The sequence below is a fragment of the Dama dama genome, chromosome 22, assembly GCF_033118175.1.
Source record: "Dama dama isolate Ldn47 chromosome 22, ASM3311817v1, whole genome shotgun sequence".
Taxonomy (NCBI): Eukaryota; Metazoa; Chordata; class Mammalia; order Artiodactyla; family Cervidae; genus Dama; species Dama dama.
This window is the reverse complement of record NC_083702.1, coordinates 44,777,294-44,795,512: the sequence shown is the minus strand read 5'-3', so window position 1 is coordinate 44,795,512 and position 18,219 is coordinate 44,777,294. Positions and strand designations below refer to the sequence as shown.

The following is an 18,219-nucleotide window of genomic DNA, read 5'->3' as shown; positions in this document are numbered from 1 at the left end:
AGCCCTCCATACACCTTGGCTCTTTGCTTAGGAGCCAAACAGAAATTAAGACTGGTTTTCTGTTGTAGACTTTTCTAGGTTGCCAGGTCACTAGCCTTCCTCTCAAAGTGCTCCACTTGGAGAAAAAAGAACTGTGTCAAATAGAAATAAGCCAGGGGAGAAAAAAGCAGCATGCTCTCAGCCCTTCCTAGGAACTTGGCATCCATCCAAATGGCTTTGACCACCAAGGCTGAGCCTCCTCAGGTGAGTTGCTGGGACTGGAAGGCACTAGTTCTGTCCCTGTCAGCAGGGCCAAGTCCAGAGGGACTTGATCAAAGGGTGGGGGTGGGCATGGACAGAGTGGCTGAGGGGTGGCTTTAGGCCCTTCTCGCAGGTACCATGGGAGCACAGCAGGGGAGAGTGGACTCTGCAGGGGAGGCCCTGGAGGGCTTCTCAGAGGGGGTGATGTGAGGTTTTGGCTCTACAGGGCGAGTGTGATTTCACCAGGTTGGTTGCAGCAGGCGTCCCTGGCAGTAGGATCTGCATGAGCAAATCCTAGAAGCCACATGGGCATAGCCCTCTGCAGCAGCAGTATGACCATGTGCTGGTGGAACAAAGGTGAATAAGGCAGGCAGGCTGGCGACAGCGTGAGGGTGGAGAGGACTGAGCGGGTGGGAAGATGGCGATGGAGTGGGGAGTGGTTCGCCAAGGGACTTACAATGTGTGGGTGACAGTTCTCCTTCAAGGAGATGAGGCGGGGAAGACTGTGTCAAGAAGGTCGTGGAATGTAGGGCTGGGGTTGTTTCTCTAAGGGGTCAGCAGGAGGTGAGAATAGCCCAGGGTGGGGCCAGGGTGGGCAGGGTGTTGTTAACTTGAGCAACTCAGAGAAGAAGTTTTCACTTTTCCTTTCATTTCTCTGGGTATATCTGGGGCCTGAAAGTGTGTGATTATTGCAGAGACGCACAGAAGACAGCTGCATCTGCAGAGCTGAGGACAACTGGATCTTGTTCACACTTGGGCAGAGGAAGACTCCTGGGTAAGCAGGGGCGTAGGAGCCCTGCCCATCTCCCCATTCTCAGGACGACTGTCTGAGAAGGGGATAATTTTCACTACTTTAAAGAAAAAGGGAAATGGAAGCTCAGGGACGTGAGGTCATGGCCCGAGGCACAGGTTAGGCAGCAGCAGAGCCTGGATGTGGAGGCAGCTGTGTGTTTGTTCCTACAAAAGCTTTCCTAAACCAAGATGACATAGAGCATAGATGACGTAGGTCTCACATCACAGTTTACTGGTAGAGGGTGATCTTCTGGAAAGTGCAGGATGACTATAAATGGAAATGCTCCGAAATGTGATAACACTATTTATAAAGAACTTTTATCAAGACAGACAAGGAAAACAAATGGAAGCACTCCACCGCAGGTAAAAGTGTGGTGCTGTGTTTTTACGAAACTGGTTGCTTCATGTCCCACTAATGGGTCCCACACCTCGTATTCTAGCCAGGCTGTGCCCGGGAGGGTGGAGGGAGCCCCTGAGGCCCTGGAGCAGGAGGAGCAGCAGAGAAGAGACAGGGCAGCTGCCCAGTGCTGGGAGCTGAAGAAACTCCACACAAACAGACCCGCAACAAGGAAAGTGCAAGATTCCAGAGGGGCCTGGAGAGGAACTGGCGGAGGCAGCAGGGGGAGGAGGCTTTGGAGTGGAAACTCTAATTACAGGTAACATTTCACCTGGTGAGGCAGGTGGGGCAAGGCATTGCAGGGGGAGGAGCAACCTGAGCAAAGGCCTGGAGTCTCGGGGGGAATCAGAGTCCAGGGAGCTGGGAGTCCTCCAGGCCCCTGGACCAGGCCCTGTGGAGTCAGGAGGGTGAGGAAGACAGGAGGAGGAGCATCAGGAGGGCCTGGTGATGGGCTAAGGACTCTGAATCTGACCCTGCCTTTACCCCTCCTATCCCTGCCCATAGAGTATGAGCTGCACCACGTGCAGGGGGATGTTTGGTAGAATCTCTGTCTGCCCACGGGGATGGGAGGGCTCTCTGTCTGGCCATGCGGTTGGGCAGGGACAGGCTTCCCCACAGTCCTCAATTTTCCCAGAAACAGCCTTTCCAGGAAGTGACCTGGAGGCTAACAGAGGAAGACGCCCGCAATAGAAATCCAGCAGAAGGGAGCACCGTCCAACATCCACACCCAGCTGAGGCCCAAGACAGGGGTCAGGACCAGGACAAGAATGGGAGGGAAGGACAGAAGGATAAGTCAAGGGTCATGATGCATTTACAATTCTTTGGTCTCATCCAGGAGCTGGCCCTTCTGCTGGAGCTCTCCTCTTCTTTCTGGCTTGAATTTTCCTTCTCATGTTTCATGATTTCAATTGGCTGCCCTGCTTCCTGGGGTCCTGCAGCTTTTAGGCAAAGAAGGAGGCAGGGGAGTAGCCAGTTCTCTTCTCCCACCTGCTTGGAGGCAGGCCTACCTCTGTGAATACTCTCCCATCCACAAGGTCGGTGCCTCTAGCCTCTGCCACCAGGCACACTGGCTAGTGGACAAGCTGATGGTTACTCTTCCTTAGGGACAACCCTGGGCATCACAGAGAGAAGGTGATAGAAAGATAGATCCTAGGATGGGGCGTAGGGGAGGGGATTTGGGGGAGGCTCTAAAGACATGGGGCAACTCTAGACTGGGTGCTGCCGAGAACAGGGGTCAGTTCTACCAGTGTGAGTCTCAGTAACTGCCGAGAACAGGGGACAGTTCTACCAGGGTGGGTCTCAGTAACTCCATCTATGGAGTTGGGGACCAGAGCGAGGATAAAGGTGCAATTGGTAGAGAAGGAGCAGTCGTGCCCTTCAGCCAAGGGAGGGGTGTTTCCTTGGTGAGGGTGAATGATGCGTGTCTGCTGTCTCCTTCGCTCCTGCTCTCGAGGCGGCCCTGTGTGAGGCTGGAGTTCTGTGAGAGCCTTTACATCCAAGAGGAAAAGAACATCACCCTGTGGTGATACCAGGCCAGCTTTTGGATGTCAGGGATTCTTTCTTTCTCAATCCTTTATAAACATTCATGTAAATAAACAGAAGGGAATATCCCCACAGACTTCGAGACAGCTCTTCTTATTAAATTTATTTCACAACAAAATATTTCCTGTTATACTTACTCTTTTTTACACTATGAAAAGAAAAGAAAGAGACCAGCTCAGCCCTATCCAACTCTTTGTAGCCCCATGAACTGTAGCCCACCAGGCTCCTCTCCATGGGATTTCCTAGGCAAGAATACTTGAGTGGGTTGCCATTTCCTTCTCCTGGGGATCTTCCCAGCTCAGGGACTGAATCCACATCTCTTGCATTTTTCATCTCCTGCATTACCACTAGTGCAGTTTTTCAACTTTATGTCTCCCTTTTTGATCATACTTTATCTAAAGTCCTCTCATTTGATTATTATTATGAACACATGGCCTTTCACAGACTCAAAAAGGCCCAATGAAATATATTTATAGTACCATTACCTTTCATTATTATTATTATTACTATTATTATTATTATACTATTATTATTATTACTTTTATATGTGGGTGCCCTTCTGACTTCTCTGAACATCTTCAAGAGCATCCTCGCCTTTGCAGGAACAGAGATGCTGGCCTGTGAATGCCTCTCTTGCAAGGGGTCTTCCTTCCTTTGATGGACAGAAGCCCATGGGTGCACATGTGGGTGGACAAGATGCTGCTGGACAATATCTGTTGAAGATCACAGTTCACTCTCATTATTCTGGTTTGACCCTGTTTTCATGCCTACTTTTCTAGAGAACTTGGTTTCATCAACACGAACACGCCTCCTGCACTGACAGGTGTCACAGCAAGAGTCACACCTATTTCTTGTTGGCACTTAATTCAACTGCTTCCATCATCCTTAAGGTGGTGGTGCTAGAAACCACCCCATTCTTGTGGGTTACTGAATACTATAAAGTGACTTCTGCTGTCTTAGGGCTTCCCTGGTGGCTCAGATGGTAAAGCATCTATCTGCAATGTGGGAGACCTGGGTTCAATCCCTGGATTGGGAAGATCCCCTGGAGAAGGAAATGGCAACCCATTCCAGTACTCTTGGCTGGAAAATTCCATGGATGGAGGAAGTTGGTAGGTTATAGTCCATGGGATCGCAAAGAGTTGGACACCACTGAGCAACTTCACTAGTAGCAGTCTTAGAGTTAAACAATCAAAATCCTAAGTGCATATTGTTAAAAAAAACATCAATTTGTACAGAGGGCTCTACTCATTCCTTCCCAATGAAAAGCTACTTCTTTCAGTTCCATTCAGTCACTCAGTCATGTCCAACTCTTTGCAACCCCATGGACTGCAGCATGCCAGGTCTTCCTGTCCACCACCAACTCCCAGAGTTTACTCAAAGTCATGTCCATCGAGTCGGTGATGCCATCGAACCATCTCATCCTCTGTTGTCTCCTTCTCCTCCTGCCTTCAATATTCCCAGCAACAGGGTCTTTTCCAAGGAGTCAGTTCTTCTCATCAGGTGGCCAAAGGATTGGAGTTTCAGCTTCAACATCAGTCCTTCCAATGAATATTCAGGACTGACTTCCTTTAGGGTGGACTGATTGGATATCCTTGCAGCCCAGGGGACTCTCAAGAGTCTTTACCAACACCACAATTCAAAAGCATCAATTCTTTGGAGCTCAGTCTATTGTTCCATGTCCAGTTCTAACTGTTGCTTCCTGACCTGCATACAGATTTCTCAGGAGGCAGGTCAGGTGGTCTGGTATTCCCATCTTTTAAGAATTTTTCACAGTTTGTTGTGATCCACACAGTCAACGGCTTTGGCATAGTCAATACAGCAGAAGTAGAGGTTTTTCTGGAACTCCTTGCTTTTTCAATGATCCAACATGTGTTGGCAATGTGATCTCTGGTTCGTCTGCCTTTTCTAAATCCAGCTATTTCTTTAGATAGTTAATCAATGTCTTTAAATTATATTTGGAGAAGGAAATGGAAACACACTCCAGTATTCTTGCCTAGAATTCCATAAACAGAGGAACCAGGTGGGCTACAGTCCATGGGGTCACAGAGAGTCAGACCCATTGAGTGATTAACACACACACAAATGATATTACTACATTGGGAGGTGGAATCGTGTGAAAACATGCTCAGGACACAGGAATCTGGGCTTGGATTCTGACTCTAGCACTAGCTGTGTGCTCTGAGTAATTTACTTAACCTCTCTAGGCTTCGGTTTCCTTTCTTATAGGATTATTGTGAGAACAAAAAGTAAGTGAATTCATACCAAGCAATTGGAAAGGTGCCTGGTGCATAGTGGGGTGTCATCAACCACAACAGCTAATAAGTATTAGGTATTACATTTTTAATTTTCTTGATTTAAAAATTTGTATATTATTTATTTGTTTCTTACTAAGAAAAATAAGGATTTCATTTATTTTTATTCTTTTCTATACCCTTCCCCATCTTCTGCTTATATCATTATTTCTCTAGTTTTATATCCTCTATTAGGGAGCTTTGCACTTCTAAACACTTTATTTACACATTTATTTGTTATACTCTCAACTGGAGCTACAATGTCATTACTCCTGGCTTTGTAAACAACTCTTCCCTTCAGAGCTTCAGGTCCCAAGTTCTAGAAATGTATTTTAGTTTTTATATTGATTAACTGAATTGTTAAATATTATATATATCAACAATACTTTAGTTTTAAAACAGCATACAAAATAATCAAAATGGGAAAACCAGGACTTGGACATACATTAATTTACCTTAGATTTCCTTTAAAAAATCAAACAAGAGAGTTTACATATTTTAATACACTTTTTTAGAGCTAACTTGTACCAAAAAGCTGCACATTCTTCTGGGCAGAGCTTTAGTTTTTCCTGATGTTTCTAATTGGCTTCATTTTCACTCTTGCACTATTTATCTTCAACATTTCCTCCATTTCTTTCCAACTGTGCCTCATATGATACCAAGTCCCCTGTCCCTACAGACTCTGGACTTCTTATCCCATTCTGGACTGGTTTCTCTCTCAATCTGATGTGTGCCCAGCAGGAATCCTTGGATTCCCTTCTGGCTGGCTTGATGTTCCTGACTCCTGGATCCCACGTCTATCTCTCTTGTGGGTATCCTTTATCTTCCTCCATAATTACACAAACACACCACCTATTGTTTTTCCTTGCACCTCAACATCAAGTAACCTTCTAAAAGTCTGTGAGGAGTGAAGGCTGCTGTGAATGTGGGATGGGATGTGGGGTTGGTGAGCTTGTCCCCTGCTCTCCCCTCGGCCTCCCTCTCATCTTGCTCCCTCTCTGGGGCTCTGCCCAGCAGACCAGTCTTCTCTCCTGTGAACACGCTCCCTGTTTCTCTCCCTCTCCTGCACTCCTCTTTATTCAGCTATCACTTCTCCATCCAGTGAGTCTTCAAACATTTGTTGAACACTCTGGTCTCCTGTTGCCCCCATGCTTGTTTTTATTAGCAGCAGAGGGAGAAGAGGGAGGCTATGGTTCTTGAGCCCAGTGAGTGGGGAGGAATCCAGTCTACCAGGGGCAAGACGTCTGACCTTGGCCAAATCATAAAACTTCTGTACTTCAGCTTCCTTATCTGTAGATGGGGATACAATATACACATATCAAATGTTAATGGAATAACATACAAGTTATCATATGTAAAGTTTCAGAGCCAATACCAATGCAGAGCGATGACCACAAACACAAGTCACTCTTATCCGCGGCTGTTATTATACCAGTACGTACGTTGACTATCATTTCAGTCAGGTCTCAGGAGGAGGAGTTGACAAAGGCTCTTTTGCCTCCTGAAAACAGTAGTTAAATGTAATCAACATCTGCTTTCCTTCCTCTTCTCCCATGGCAAGATAATCACATGCAGAACCAAAATAAATTTTTTATATATAAAGACCTAAAGCTTTTTTTTCTTAAAGACCACTGAGAATGGGAAAGTCTGAAAGGATGGACACCCTCATATGTTATGAGTGCAAACATAAATTATGACAGTTTGTTTGCATAACAGTGTGGCTCTAGGTATGAAAATGTTTTAGGTATTGATGCCTTGTAATTTAGTAATTGTACTTCTAGAAATAGCTTAAGGGAACAGTCTCAAATGTGAGTGAAGTTTAATACAAAGAGAATGTTCCTTATTATTTACACAAAGTATTAGAGACAACCTAAAGTGCAATAGTCAGGGGAGGACAGGGCACCATTCAGGGTCCTCAGCCATGCAGGGCAGGGATACAGGAAGTGGGGTGGGGCTGGTGGGACTCCAGGCCCTTGGGAGATAAAGGCTCTTGCAGAAGCAAGGAAGACCTGGGCTGTCGGATTGCACCACCAGGAACTTTGTCAAGGCTGACTCGGGCCTGGGGAGCAAGACATCGTTTAGAATGAGAAGAGTCATTTACCAATAAACATATATCCACAAGTAATTATTTTCATATATTAAATGGAGTAGAGCATAATCATCACAAACCTGGGATGTGGATCAGAAAGACTTGGGTTCAAATCCAGGCTCTGGCACCAGTGTGAAAAACTGGGCTGACCTAAAGTTAGATTAGTTTCAGGAGCCTGCACGTCATAGACACTGGATCAACATCACCTATTACCAGTTAGTAACAGAGTTGCTCCAACCTCATGTAGTTTCCAGAGTATTCCTTCCTATCTATTCTTCTGTCTCTGGATTTATTACTCCTATAACTTCACAGAGGACTGTGAAGAGGACTGTTTTCTCCTTGTACCCCAACAGGATAACAGGACTGTGACTCGGAGGAAGTTGGATGAAGATGAGTAACTTTCCTTAACTAGTGACCTACAGAGCCCAGGAGACAGAGAACCATGCTGGGTTAAGTCCCCGGTGGCACTAGTGGCCGTCTCAGGCAAACCCACCAGGGACCTCACCCTCACTGCTCCTTGAAGCCACTGCTCACTTGTGATTGAGCCCACAATCTGTTTTCTCTTTTCCAAGGGTGAGGTCACACCTCCTTCCAGCCTGACGGAAACAAGGAGCTGAAGGGAAATCTCTGAGACCCCGCTGCTGCTATCATGAGCTCAGAAAACCTCGGAGACTGCTTATGTAGGCAGCTGCCTCTTTTCTGGCCAGTTCCTACATGTGACCCAGAATTGAGGGTGGTTCCTCCAGGCAGAGTTAACCTACAGAGGAATCAAGAACCAAGAAGAGGAGAGATAAGCATCCTGGAGCCCCCTAGAGGGGCCATGTGGAGTTCCCCCAACAGGGGTGTGTCCACAGAGCCTCTTCCCCAGCCCTCTCCTTGGGAAGCCACTTGCTAGGTACTCACTTCCTCCCCCACTGCCCTCTAGCAAGTGACTCAGAAGTGAGGCCAGGACAGCCCATGGGGGGGGGGGGGGCGGTGTGGGACAGCAGAGAGAGTCCCCAGGGCCAAATGGGGCAACGAGAGGAGGTCCCCCAGGGTCCCTGGAGCTCCTCCTGCCCTCTCCCTGGCCCAGCCTCCTCCTGCTCCCAGACCCTGGGGCATCACCACAGACACCATTCCTTCAGCTCTCACCCTGCCACCCACCCAGCCGCTCTGCAAGAGTCCGCGGACAGTGAACTGAACCCCAGTCTACCTTTGCCACCTCCCACCTGGAGGGGAAGGGTGACCGGGTTGTTCACAGGATCACATCTGGCTCCACCCCTCCTCCACCTGGCTGATCCCCTCCCCTGCCCATCCTGAGTGTCTCTGATTAGGATCCTCTCACATAGCAGTCTCACTCAATGGTGGGTGGTCCTAAACCCTTTTTAGAATGAGGTCACATTGGTTTACAATGTTCTATAAGTTCACGCGAACAGCACTGGACTTCTCCTTCTGTGTGTGCTGCGGTGTGCTGCTGCAGCCTCTGCTTAGCTGCGCAGTTGTTCTCGACGCTTTGCGACCCCCAGGACTGCAGCCCACCAGGCCCCTCTGTCCATGGGATTCTCCAGGGAAGGATATTGGAGTGGGTTTCCATGGTCTCCTCCAGCTGCAGCGTACTCACCACCAAAATTTAGCTGGGAAAATCCCTATGTCGCAGAATGAAGAAATCACAGGAGTTTAAAATAAGGAGGATTCATTCATGTCCAAGAAGTGTCTGACACTTGACCTTGGGTTCCACCTCTGAGCTTTCTGCTCACTGGCCTTGGGTTGTCTCTTCTGTCTGAGTCTCACTTCTTCTTCTGTGAAAAAAGAATAATGCCTCTGTGTGTTCATGTACCAGGAAACACATCTTACATCGTGTCCCAGCCCATATATATATATATATATACACATATCTCCTAGTTGCCTACATCTTACCTTCAGTTCCATAAACTCTAGATCCCTGAAATCACACAGGGATTTTGGTAACTCATTTGAGCAGTGATCTTGCCCTGTACTGATCCAACGTTAATTATTTTCATTACATTCTTTATCCCATTTAATGTGAATATTCTTTTGTTTCACTGCCAAAACACGAAAGCATTCATTTGCAGGGTGCTGCCAGTCTCTGCTAGAAGTAACTCACAAACACACAGGCCCTGTGTTCTCTCTGTTTGTGTATGTGGATGTGCTCGTCTGTTCAGTCGTGTTCCATTCTGTGTGACCTCATGGGCTGTAGCCCGGCAGGCTCCTCTGTTCTTGGGATTTTCCAGGCAAGAATACTGGGAGTGGGTTGCCATCTCCTATTCCAGGGGATCTTCCCAACCCAGTGATCGAACCCACGACTCCTGTGTCTCCTGCATTGGCAGGCCAATTCTTTACCACTGTACCACCTAGAAAGCCCTCGTTCTCTTTCTAAAAATTACAACTGTAGATTCCTGAAGACATCTAAATCTGAGGTTTGGAAGTCCAGCATCATCAAGGTAGTGGTGGTTTCTGGTGAGTCCTCTCCACCTGGCTTGCAATTCCTAACTACCCTCTAACTGTGTCCTCACATGGCCTTTCCTCTGGAGGAGGGGGCAGGAAGAGGGAGAATCTGGTGTCTTCTTGTCTAATAAAGGCAACAATCTTATTGGATTAGGGCCTCACACCTATGACTACATTTTACCTCAATTGTCTCTTTAAAGGCCAACCTTCAAATACATTCACTGGTGGTTAAAGCTTCAACATGTGAATTGGAGGGTGAGGGCGGGAAAAGCAGGTCCATCCATGACCCAGGTGACTCTACCAACAGTGCCCAGGTGATCACTCCTCAGGAAGATGAATTTTAACAATTTATACTAAATAGCATTAAAAAAAATTTTGCTCTAGAATTTGTTGTAGTTATCATATTATGATAACAAAAGCAGATCATTCTTAAGGCATAAACTTTGTTTATTAATTTAAAGAAAAATATATGATCCCCGTCACACATAGATACAATTCAGAATGGTTACTTCCGTGAGCTGTGAGCGAATCCAGTATCCTTGGCCTCTGAGGAGAAGACTTCAATCTGGAGCCAGAGACAAGGCTGGATCATTCAGAGCTTTTTCGTAGTAGAGTTTTATTAAAGTGTAAATGGGGTAGAGAAAGCTTCTAAGATAGACTTCTGAAGGGGACAGAAAGAGTGCCCCCTTGCTAGTTTTTAGCAAGGTGTTGTATACCTGATAGCAATCTGCTAATCAGATAAAAGAAATGACTCAGACAGAGAGTGTTGCACCAGGCTCCCCTCCCACAACATGCATTTTGAGATAGAATGGCACAAGGGGACTCACCTCTGGCCATAGAACAATTGACATGAATCTTGAAGAAAGGCAGATTTCCAAGCAAATGAATAGTTTCATTAACCCAGGTTAAGAAAAACATTTCCATGAGAAATACATGTTGGTTAGCTCAAGGTTTGAGAAAAAGTTAAGTTCAGGGGGCCCCAGGTGTCATCATGGCAACACAGGATTACAAGGAACCTTTTAATCTCATGTAGATAAGGGGGAAATAACAGCTGCCACTAGCAGTTTATTTCCTCCTGCCACTTGGGGAGCCCTGTCCTTCCTCCCTGACTGTTGTCCTTTATTTCCCCACTTTTCATTTAGGAGAATATGGCTACTAGGGAAAAGGCTGGGCAATTCTGTTCAGACTGCTTCGAGCTGGCCAAGTACACAGAGCCTAAATTGTTGAGGCAGCATGTTCTGCTTACCCTCATATTGAGGATCTTTGATCCAGGAGGCCCCAAGTAATAGTTGGAGAAGGCTGTGGTACTTGGAGGAGCTTGAACCACCATTTGTGACTTAAAAGCCTTCATGTGGCCAGAAACAAGTTGAATCAATTAATACATATATATTTGGGAACTATGCGCCTGATGTGCTAAGTCACTTCATCATGTACGACTCTTTGCAACCCTATGTACTGTATGTAGCCCGCCAAGCTCCTCTGTCCATGGGATTCTCCAGGCATGAATACTGGAGTGGGTTGCCATGCCCTTCTCCAGGGGATCTTCCTGACCCAGGGATCAAACCCACATCTCCTACATCTCCTGCACTGGCAGGCAGATTCTGTACCACTAGTGCCTCCTGGGAAGCCCAACTATGCACCTAGTATCATATCATACCAGAGATAAGGCTGATGTCCTCAGACAGTACATGGATCATTGGTAGTCAGTGATTAACCTAGTGAATAGCATAAAATATTGGGGAATATTGGGAAAACTAACAGATTTCTCTGGACATGGTTTATCTTGCCCTTCTGAGAGACCGGTAGATCTAGATGAGATTAGTTTAGAAAAGGGGTCTCATTTAGTTCAGAGAATCGTCAGAGTCCAGTATAGCTCTGGGTTAATCAGAGACTAAAGAACCTTTGTAAAGAGAACTAGGCTTGGGAATCAAGCAGTCTTCTTTTGAATTAGCATGTTTTAGTCAAAGGTATGGAATTAATGATAAGCATTGGTTAGGAATTTCTGTAATGTCCTCCAATGCCAAGTGACCACTAACATCCTATTTCCCACTATTCCTTGATGAGAGGTAGAAAGTGTAAAGAATATTCCCAGCTACAAAATAAAGTGTACTCCAATGCCTATGAATCCTAAGATAAATATGTTTTAAATAGAAGAAACCCGCTGAATCAAATGATGGCTAAGCAGAGCAAATGCAGTCTACATAAAACTAAGGTAAGAAACCTTTTAATTACACAGGAAATCAATGGCAGGATTAATGATTTTAAGAGAAGAATCATTTTTCCTGTAGCCCCACTGCTGTGAATGATATCTTCATGAGCCTGGGCCGCCTTCTCCAGTGAATACCGGGGACCTATTACTGGTCTCAACTAACCAATTCATCCCAGCTTGGAGGGCTGCTGCAAACTGCTGAAATTCGTCCTTGGAGGATGAAGGGAGAGCTACTCCTTTTATGCTAGATTCCTTTGTCATGGATCCTGTGGGTTTATTTCAATAGCACCTCTGCGGCCAACAACTATTACTCATCCTCTATGTGACAAAAAATTTAAATCTTCACTAAGTTTGACATTAGCAAACATTTCAATAATCACATCAACTCTTTTTTCACCAACAGATTTCTTAGTTTTATCAATATAATTAGCTTCTTTGTGATTAAACACTTCGTGAGCTCCATTTTGCCAAACAGTCTTTTGTCCTTCCTCAGTAGTAGCTGTGCCCAGAATCTTTAAGCCATAAGCTCTAACCATTTGGCCTGCTGCTCTTCCAGCTCCTCCACTAGCCCCAGGACACTTTCTCCAGCTTTCACATGGGCACTGTGGAGCAGACTCGATAAGCAGTAAAACATGAGATGCTGATGGCAGCTCCTTGTTTGAAGTCCAGTTTTTTGGGGAAGCGTGTTAACAGTGTGATGGGCTCCCAGAGCATACTCGGCGTAGCCCCCAGAGATGGTCCTGGTAGTGAATGTCACCTTTCTTGAAAAAAGATACATTCTCTCCAGCAGCTTCTACCATCCCAGCCACATCTCAGCTAGGAGTATAAGGTGGAGTGGTTTTATACTGTGAGTGCCAGAGAGAATATATACGTCCACTGGGTTTACACCACATGCTTGGACTTTGTTAGAACCTGGTGGTCTCCCAGAATTGCTACAGCAACATCCAACTGGAGCTTCAGCACTACGGGTCCACCAAATTCCAAAAGTCAAATAGCTCTCTTCAACTTCTGTCACCATGGTGATCTAGATACCTGTTCTAGAGTGGATTGTCAAAATCTGTGAGCCCTCCCCCAGGTTACACAAGGTTAAAAAAAAAAAAAAAAAAAAAAAAAAAGCTACCCAACACCATTTATGATCCACCACAAAATCTTCTGCGCTTTCCCAGTGAAATAAAGAATCTGCCAGCAATGTGGGAGATCTGGATTTTATCCTTAGGTTGGGAAGATCCCCTGGAGGAGGGAATGGCTACTCACTCTAGTATTCTTGCCTGGAAAACCCCATGGACAGAGGAGCCTGGCGAGCTTTGGTCCACAGGGTCACAAACAGTCAAATAGGACTGAGTGACTAACACTTTCCCTTTTTCTCTTCAGAAATTCTTCTAACCTTATTCCCTTTCCTTTCATCTAGATATTGAGATCTTCTTTGAGGATGTCGCTGAGTGTCTCTGGGACATACTCAGCAGAGAGGAACTGCTTCTCCTGCTGACTGAATTCCTGAGGAAAATTGAGGCGAAGGCTGGTTTGTCCAGGTAACCTCCACAGGTGGATCGGTGTGTCAGGAGGGTCACCCACACCCCGCGGCACCAGACTAGGTTTCTCCTAGCAGGCACACCTCCTCCAAGCAGGACCCTGTGGTGGGGGTCGAGGATGTTCCTTCTCAGTATCTCATGAGGAATGTTTCCTCCTTGTCATTTGCTGGCAGTGAACAACCTCAGGTTGAGAGAAGATGAAACCTGTAAGGAAGGGGCAGGTTATGTGACCTTAGACTAGTTACTGAGCTATTCTCTGCCTTTGCTTCATCATCTGTTCAGTTTTATTGTGAGGATACTGAGCTCTTGCATGCAACCGTCTTCCCATGTTGACTGATACAGAGTAGGTATTCAATCAGTATTAACATTTAAAAAGCTTGTTGGGAAGAGTTTTCTTTCTGGTGATGAGAACCAAGCAGAATTTCCTTTGGGGCAAGTCAGAAAATCCTGACGCCATCATGTGTATTACTCGGGCTTCTCCCTAGATAAAGCCTTTCTAGTCCCCATCTTAGGAACTGTACCAACCCTGCAGGATCCTGCTGGCCCACAAAGCAGAGAGGCTGGAGAGGAACTGGGTGGAGCTGATGGGATCCTGGATCTAGCCGTGCCCACCTCCTGGGTTCTGGGCTTATGTGTTAGAGTTTCAGATTTGCACGTGTCCAGTGGGAATAGTAATTCAATCTGATGGGCTATGGTGATGGCCTCAGAGTGAACTGCAGGGTCAGAGGTGGGGAACCAAGTGCAGTCATCTCATCCAAAGGTCCAGGAAGGCCCGGACCAGGGTCAGACCCAGGGGTCAGGGTGGAGCAGAAGGTCCAGGTTGGAGGACTAGTAGGCAGCCTTGCGAAGCAGGACCAGGACTAGAGTGAGGAGAGTGGGCCCCGAGGACACAGAACTGAAGGGAATGTGACTCTAACAGAGGTTCCGGGAGTGGGAGCGGGGACATTTCTTCCCTCCCTGACAGGATCCCCTCATGCTGGGCTAGAGGGCCCTGGGTGACCGTGACTTCACACCCTGCCTGGGACCTGGGCTCTCCCTCCATCTGGGACCCTCTTCTAATCTACGTGGACTTCCCCTGTCAGTGGGCAGGTCATGTGGCTCAGTGAGCCCTCCAGGGTCACAGTGAGTGGCTGTGATTGTGTGTCATCTGAGGGATTCTGAGGAGCCTTGTGCATCCCCACCCAAGAGGAAACACTTCCTCCACCAGCTGTGCAAGTGCCAGTCTCTTCAGGCTCAGCTGTTCAGATAGATGTTTCCGCCTCTTGAATCTTTAGAAGTTCCATAAAGTTGCACATGACCTTGGGGTGCTGGCTCATGAATTGTCACAAATTAACATGTGACACCTGAGAGGTCAGGGGTGCTGAGTGCTGGGTCAGGAGTCAGTGAGGTGGGCTGGAGAGTCCAAGAGGAACCAGCAACACATCTCCTGATCTCCAGGCAGCTGGGGCAATGGATGGACTCAGGGACCTTCTGCTGGGAAGGCCAAGGACACAAGCCTTAGAAGACAGCAGATGGCAGACTTAAAGACGGTTAAGGTGCCTCCTAGTTCTGACTTTGGGCTTTTTTTTTTTCTTCTACAAATTCTAAGTCATAGAGACAGCCAATCTGCAAAGGGTGAGGGCACAGTGCCCAGGACTATGCTTTCATTTGAACCAATGGCGTATTTAGGGGATCCTCAAAACCCCCCTCAGGTTTGAGAATTCCCTATAGAACAGACAGGACTCACTGAGAGCCATCATGATCCCAGTGTATTACAGGAAGCCTGTGGGTTTCCATCAGCCACAGGGCAGAGTCTGGGCGGATTTCACACCCAGAGCTTCTATTGTCCTCAGGATGCGTTACTATTCTGGAGCTTGGTGAGTGGCAGGGCACAGGGAACACTGCCTGCCAGGGACACTCGCCCGTTTAAAGACAAATTACCCTGACTTGTGGTCTCCAGCCCCTCCCAGAGTTCAGACGAATGTCCTAGAGTCCACCTCCTCCAGAGGCCCCATCACATGTCTCCTTGTCAGAATGAACAGTGGCCAAAAGGCCCAGGCAGACAAGGACACTGGTACCAGCCAGAATATTCTAGGGGCTTAGGGACCACTTTCCTGTAGCCAAGAGCAAAGATCAGGTTGACTCCTCACCACACACTGAGGCCCTTGAATGCAAGTTTCCTGCTCTAACACCACTTCTCTTCATTTCTCTGTGGAGTTCCCTCTCACCAACTCTTTCGAAGTGCTGGTGTTGCCCTGTCTCTGAGACATCTCTACAAAATGCGTTCTGTTTTTTTTCCTTTGGCTGAGCCACATGGCTTGTGGGGTCCTTGTTCCCTGACCAGGGACTGAGTCATGCCCGAGGCAGTGAGAGTGCAGAGTCATAACCTCTGGACCACCGGGGAATTCCATCCAATATCTCTCTTAAGTTACAAGTATCCTAAGGTGACTTTTGTTTATCTGTTAGAGGATTGAAGAAGTTTATGGAGCATCTACAAGGTATAAAACCTGTGTTTAATGTTGAAAGAGGAAATTTTACTTTTGTAAATTTCTCTTCTAATCGATTTATAGTACTATCTCTGTATGTATGCAGAATAGACATTTTTGAACCTATTTTACAGACAAGCAAACTGCCTTTCTAACCCTTTGACCTTCACGGTTACAGGAAAGACATGAATGCACTACATGGATATCTGAATGAATTGAAAAGAGACTTGGCTGGGAAGGACCAAGAAACGCTCCCAAAAGAGCAGCTGGATAGGAAGAGGTTTCTGAAGAAGTTTCCTCGGGTGACGCAGCAGCTGGTGGAGCTCATAAGCAAGCTCCAGGAGCTTGCAGACAATGTAGACAAAGTCCACAGGGACTGTACCATCTCCAACGTGGTGACCCACAGCACCGGCGCTTTATCTGGCGCCCTGACCATCCTTGGCCTGGCTCTGGCACCCGTGACAGCCGGGGCCAGTGTGGCGCTCTTAGCCACTGGGATAGGGCTGGGAGCAGCAAGTGCTGTGACGGCTGTGTCCACCAGCATCGTGGAACATGTAAGTAGGTCATCAGCAGAAAACAAAGCCAGTCAATTGATGTCAATTGCTGTCAAGAAATGGAAGGTGCTCCTAGAGGTACTCAAGAGCAACCCCCACATTGTTGTCACAACAGAGAAATTGGCAAAAGCCGAGAAACACCTTGAAAGAAATATCCATGCCATGGAGACAGGTGAAGCCAACCCTGACTCTGCAGCCAATGCAAACATCCTCGTGAGCCCTGGGAGAATCTCAGCCCCAGCCATCCAGCAGGTAGAGGCAGCTTTGAAAGGCACGGCTTCGGCAGTTACCAAAGGAGCCCGAATCGTGGGTGGGGCCACTGCAGGTGTCTTCCTCCTGATGGATGTGAGCTTCCTGGTGAAGGAGTCAATGCACCTGCATGATGGTGCAAAGACAGCATCAGCTGAAAACCTGCGGCAGCGGGTCAGGGAGCTGGAGAGGAAGTTGGAGGAGCTCACCCAGATCTATAAGCATCTGCAAGAGGACCCAACTCCACCACCCCCAGAGCACTGAGGGTCCAGGGACACATTCAGGGTCAAGGTGCGGAGGCACCTTGTTAGGGAAAAAAGGAGAGTGAGACAAAATTGTTGGAGCTGAGGGTTAGGAAACTGGCATTTCTGCAGCTGAGCACTGGAGGGAAGTGGTGAATGTAGGTGATAGATGGGGAGAGAGAAGGAGCCTGGATTAAGGGAGGAAGGGGGACTAGAGAATTGGTGGGGGCCAAGGGAGAAACCTCTTATTTTTTTCATACTATGAACTTTTTGTTTTGTTTTGAGGAACAGTCGAATAACAGTGGTGTGATAGTTTAAGGTGAACAGTGAAGAGACATAGCCATACACATACATGTATCCATTCTCCCCCAACTCCCTTCCCATCATAAACCACTTACTTTGAACTAAAGAAGTCACTGGGGGCAGAATAAAAGGAGAAGCAGGGGAACTAGCAACAAGAGACCAGAAATACAAAAGGGTTGAAAATGGGAGATAGAGAGGTAGGATTGTTCGGATCCAGAAGAAGCAACAGGGGCTGCTCTATTGCCCTTCCCAGGGTTTGATGCCCCATCAAGAAGAGTCTCCTCCTGGCGGTGGTCTCTAACCCTACTTCTCCAACAACTCACCTTTGATTCCAGCATTTTATCTCAATTAGGCTGTGACTTCTTTTGTCTGCTTGTTTCTTTAATTGAAGTAGAGTTGATTTACAATATTTTGTTAGTTCAGGTGTACATCGAAGTGATTCAGTTATACATAATCCATGTATATATCTCTATTCTTTTAAATTTTTTCATTACAGATTATTATAAGATACTGAATATTATTCCCTGTGCTATACGTAAAGTCCTTGTTTTTTTAATCTGTTTTATGTATGGTAGTGTGCATCTGTTAATCCCATACTCCTAGTTTACCCCTCTCTCTCTTTTGTAACAACAAGTTATGTTTTCTATGACTATGAGTCTGTTTTGGTTTGTTCATAAGTTCATTTGTACTCTCTTTTTTTGGCCATGCCAGGCAGTTTGTGGGATCTCAGATCCCTGATGTGGGATAACCGTGGCCATAGCAGCAAAACCACCAAATTCTAACCACCAGGGAACCACCAAGACTATTTCTTAGATTCTCCGTATAAGTGATATTATATGTCTGTCTTTTCTCCCTGACTTACTTCACTTAGT

General features: G+C 46.8%; 1 protein-coding gene and 1 pseudogene across 1 annotated transcript; one reads left to right on the top strand and one right to left on the bottom strand.

Moving 5' to 3' along the window:
* Positions 1–210: 210 nt before the first annotated feature.
* LOC133043115 (apolipoprotein L2-like) lies at positions 211–17,877 on the top strand. The gene is made up of 5 exons (XM_061123978.1): positions 211–243; positions 865–1,015; positions 1,590–1,688; positions 13,414–13,534; positions 16,178–17,877. Exons 1-5 carry the CDS (start codon positions 211–213, stop codon positions 17,064–17,066), a joined length of 1,293 nt encoding a protein of 430 aa, XP_060979961.1. The 3' UTR covers positions 17,067–17,877.
* On the bottom strand, positions 10,302–13,016 carry LOC133044045 (zeta-crystallin-like; annotated as a pseudogene).
* Positions 17,878–18,219: the final 342 nt, after the last annotated feature.

Bases quoted from the DNA above. Each gene is read 5' to 3' on its own strand.
- LOC133043115 (XM_061123978.1), top strand. From the start codon at position 211: ATGGCTTTGACCACCAAGGCTGAGCCTCCTCAG. The intron at 1,016-1,589 runs GTAAGCAGGGGC...CCACACAAACAG, and splicing joins GGGCAGAGGAAGACTCCTGG to ACCCGCAACAAGGAAAGTGC. The intron at 13,535-16,177 runs GTAACCTCCACA...TCACGGTTACAG, and splicing joins GCGAAGGCTGGTTTGTCCAG to GAAAGACATGAATGCACTAC.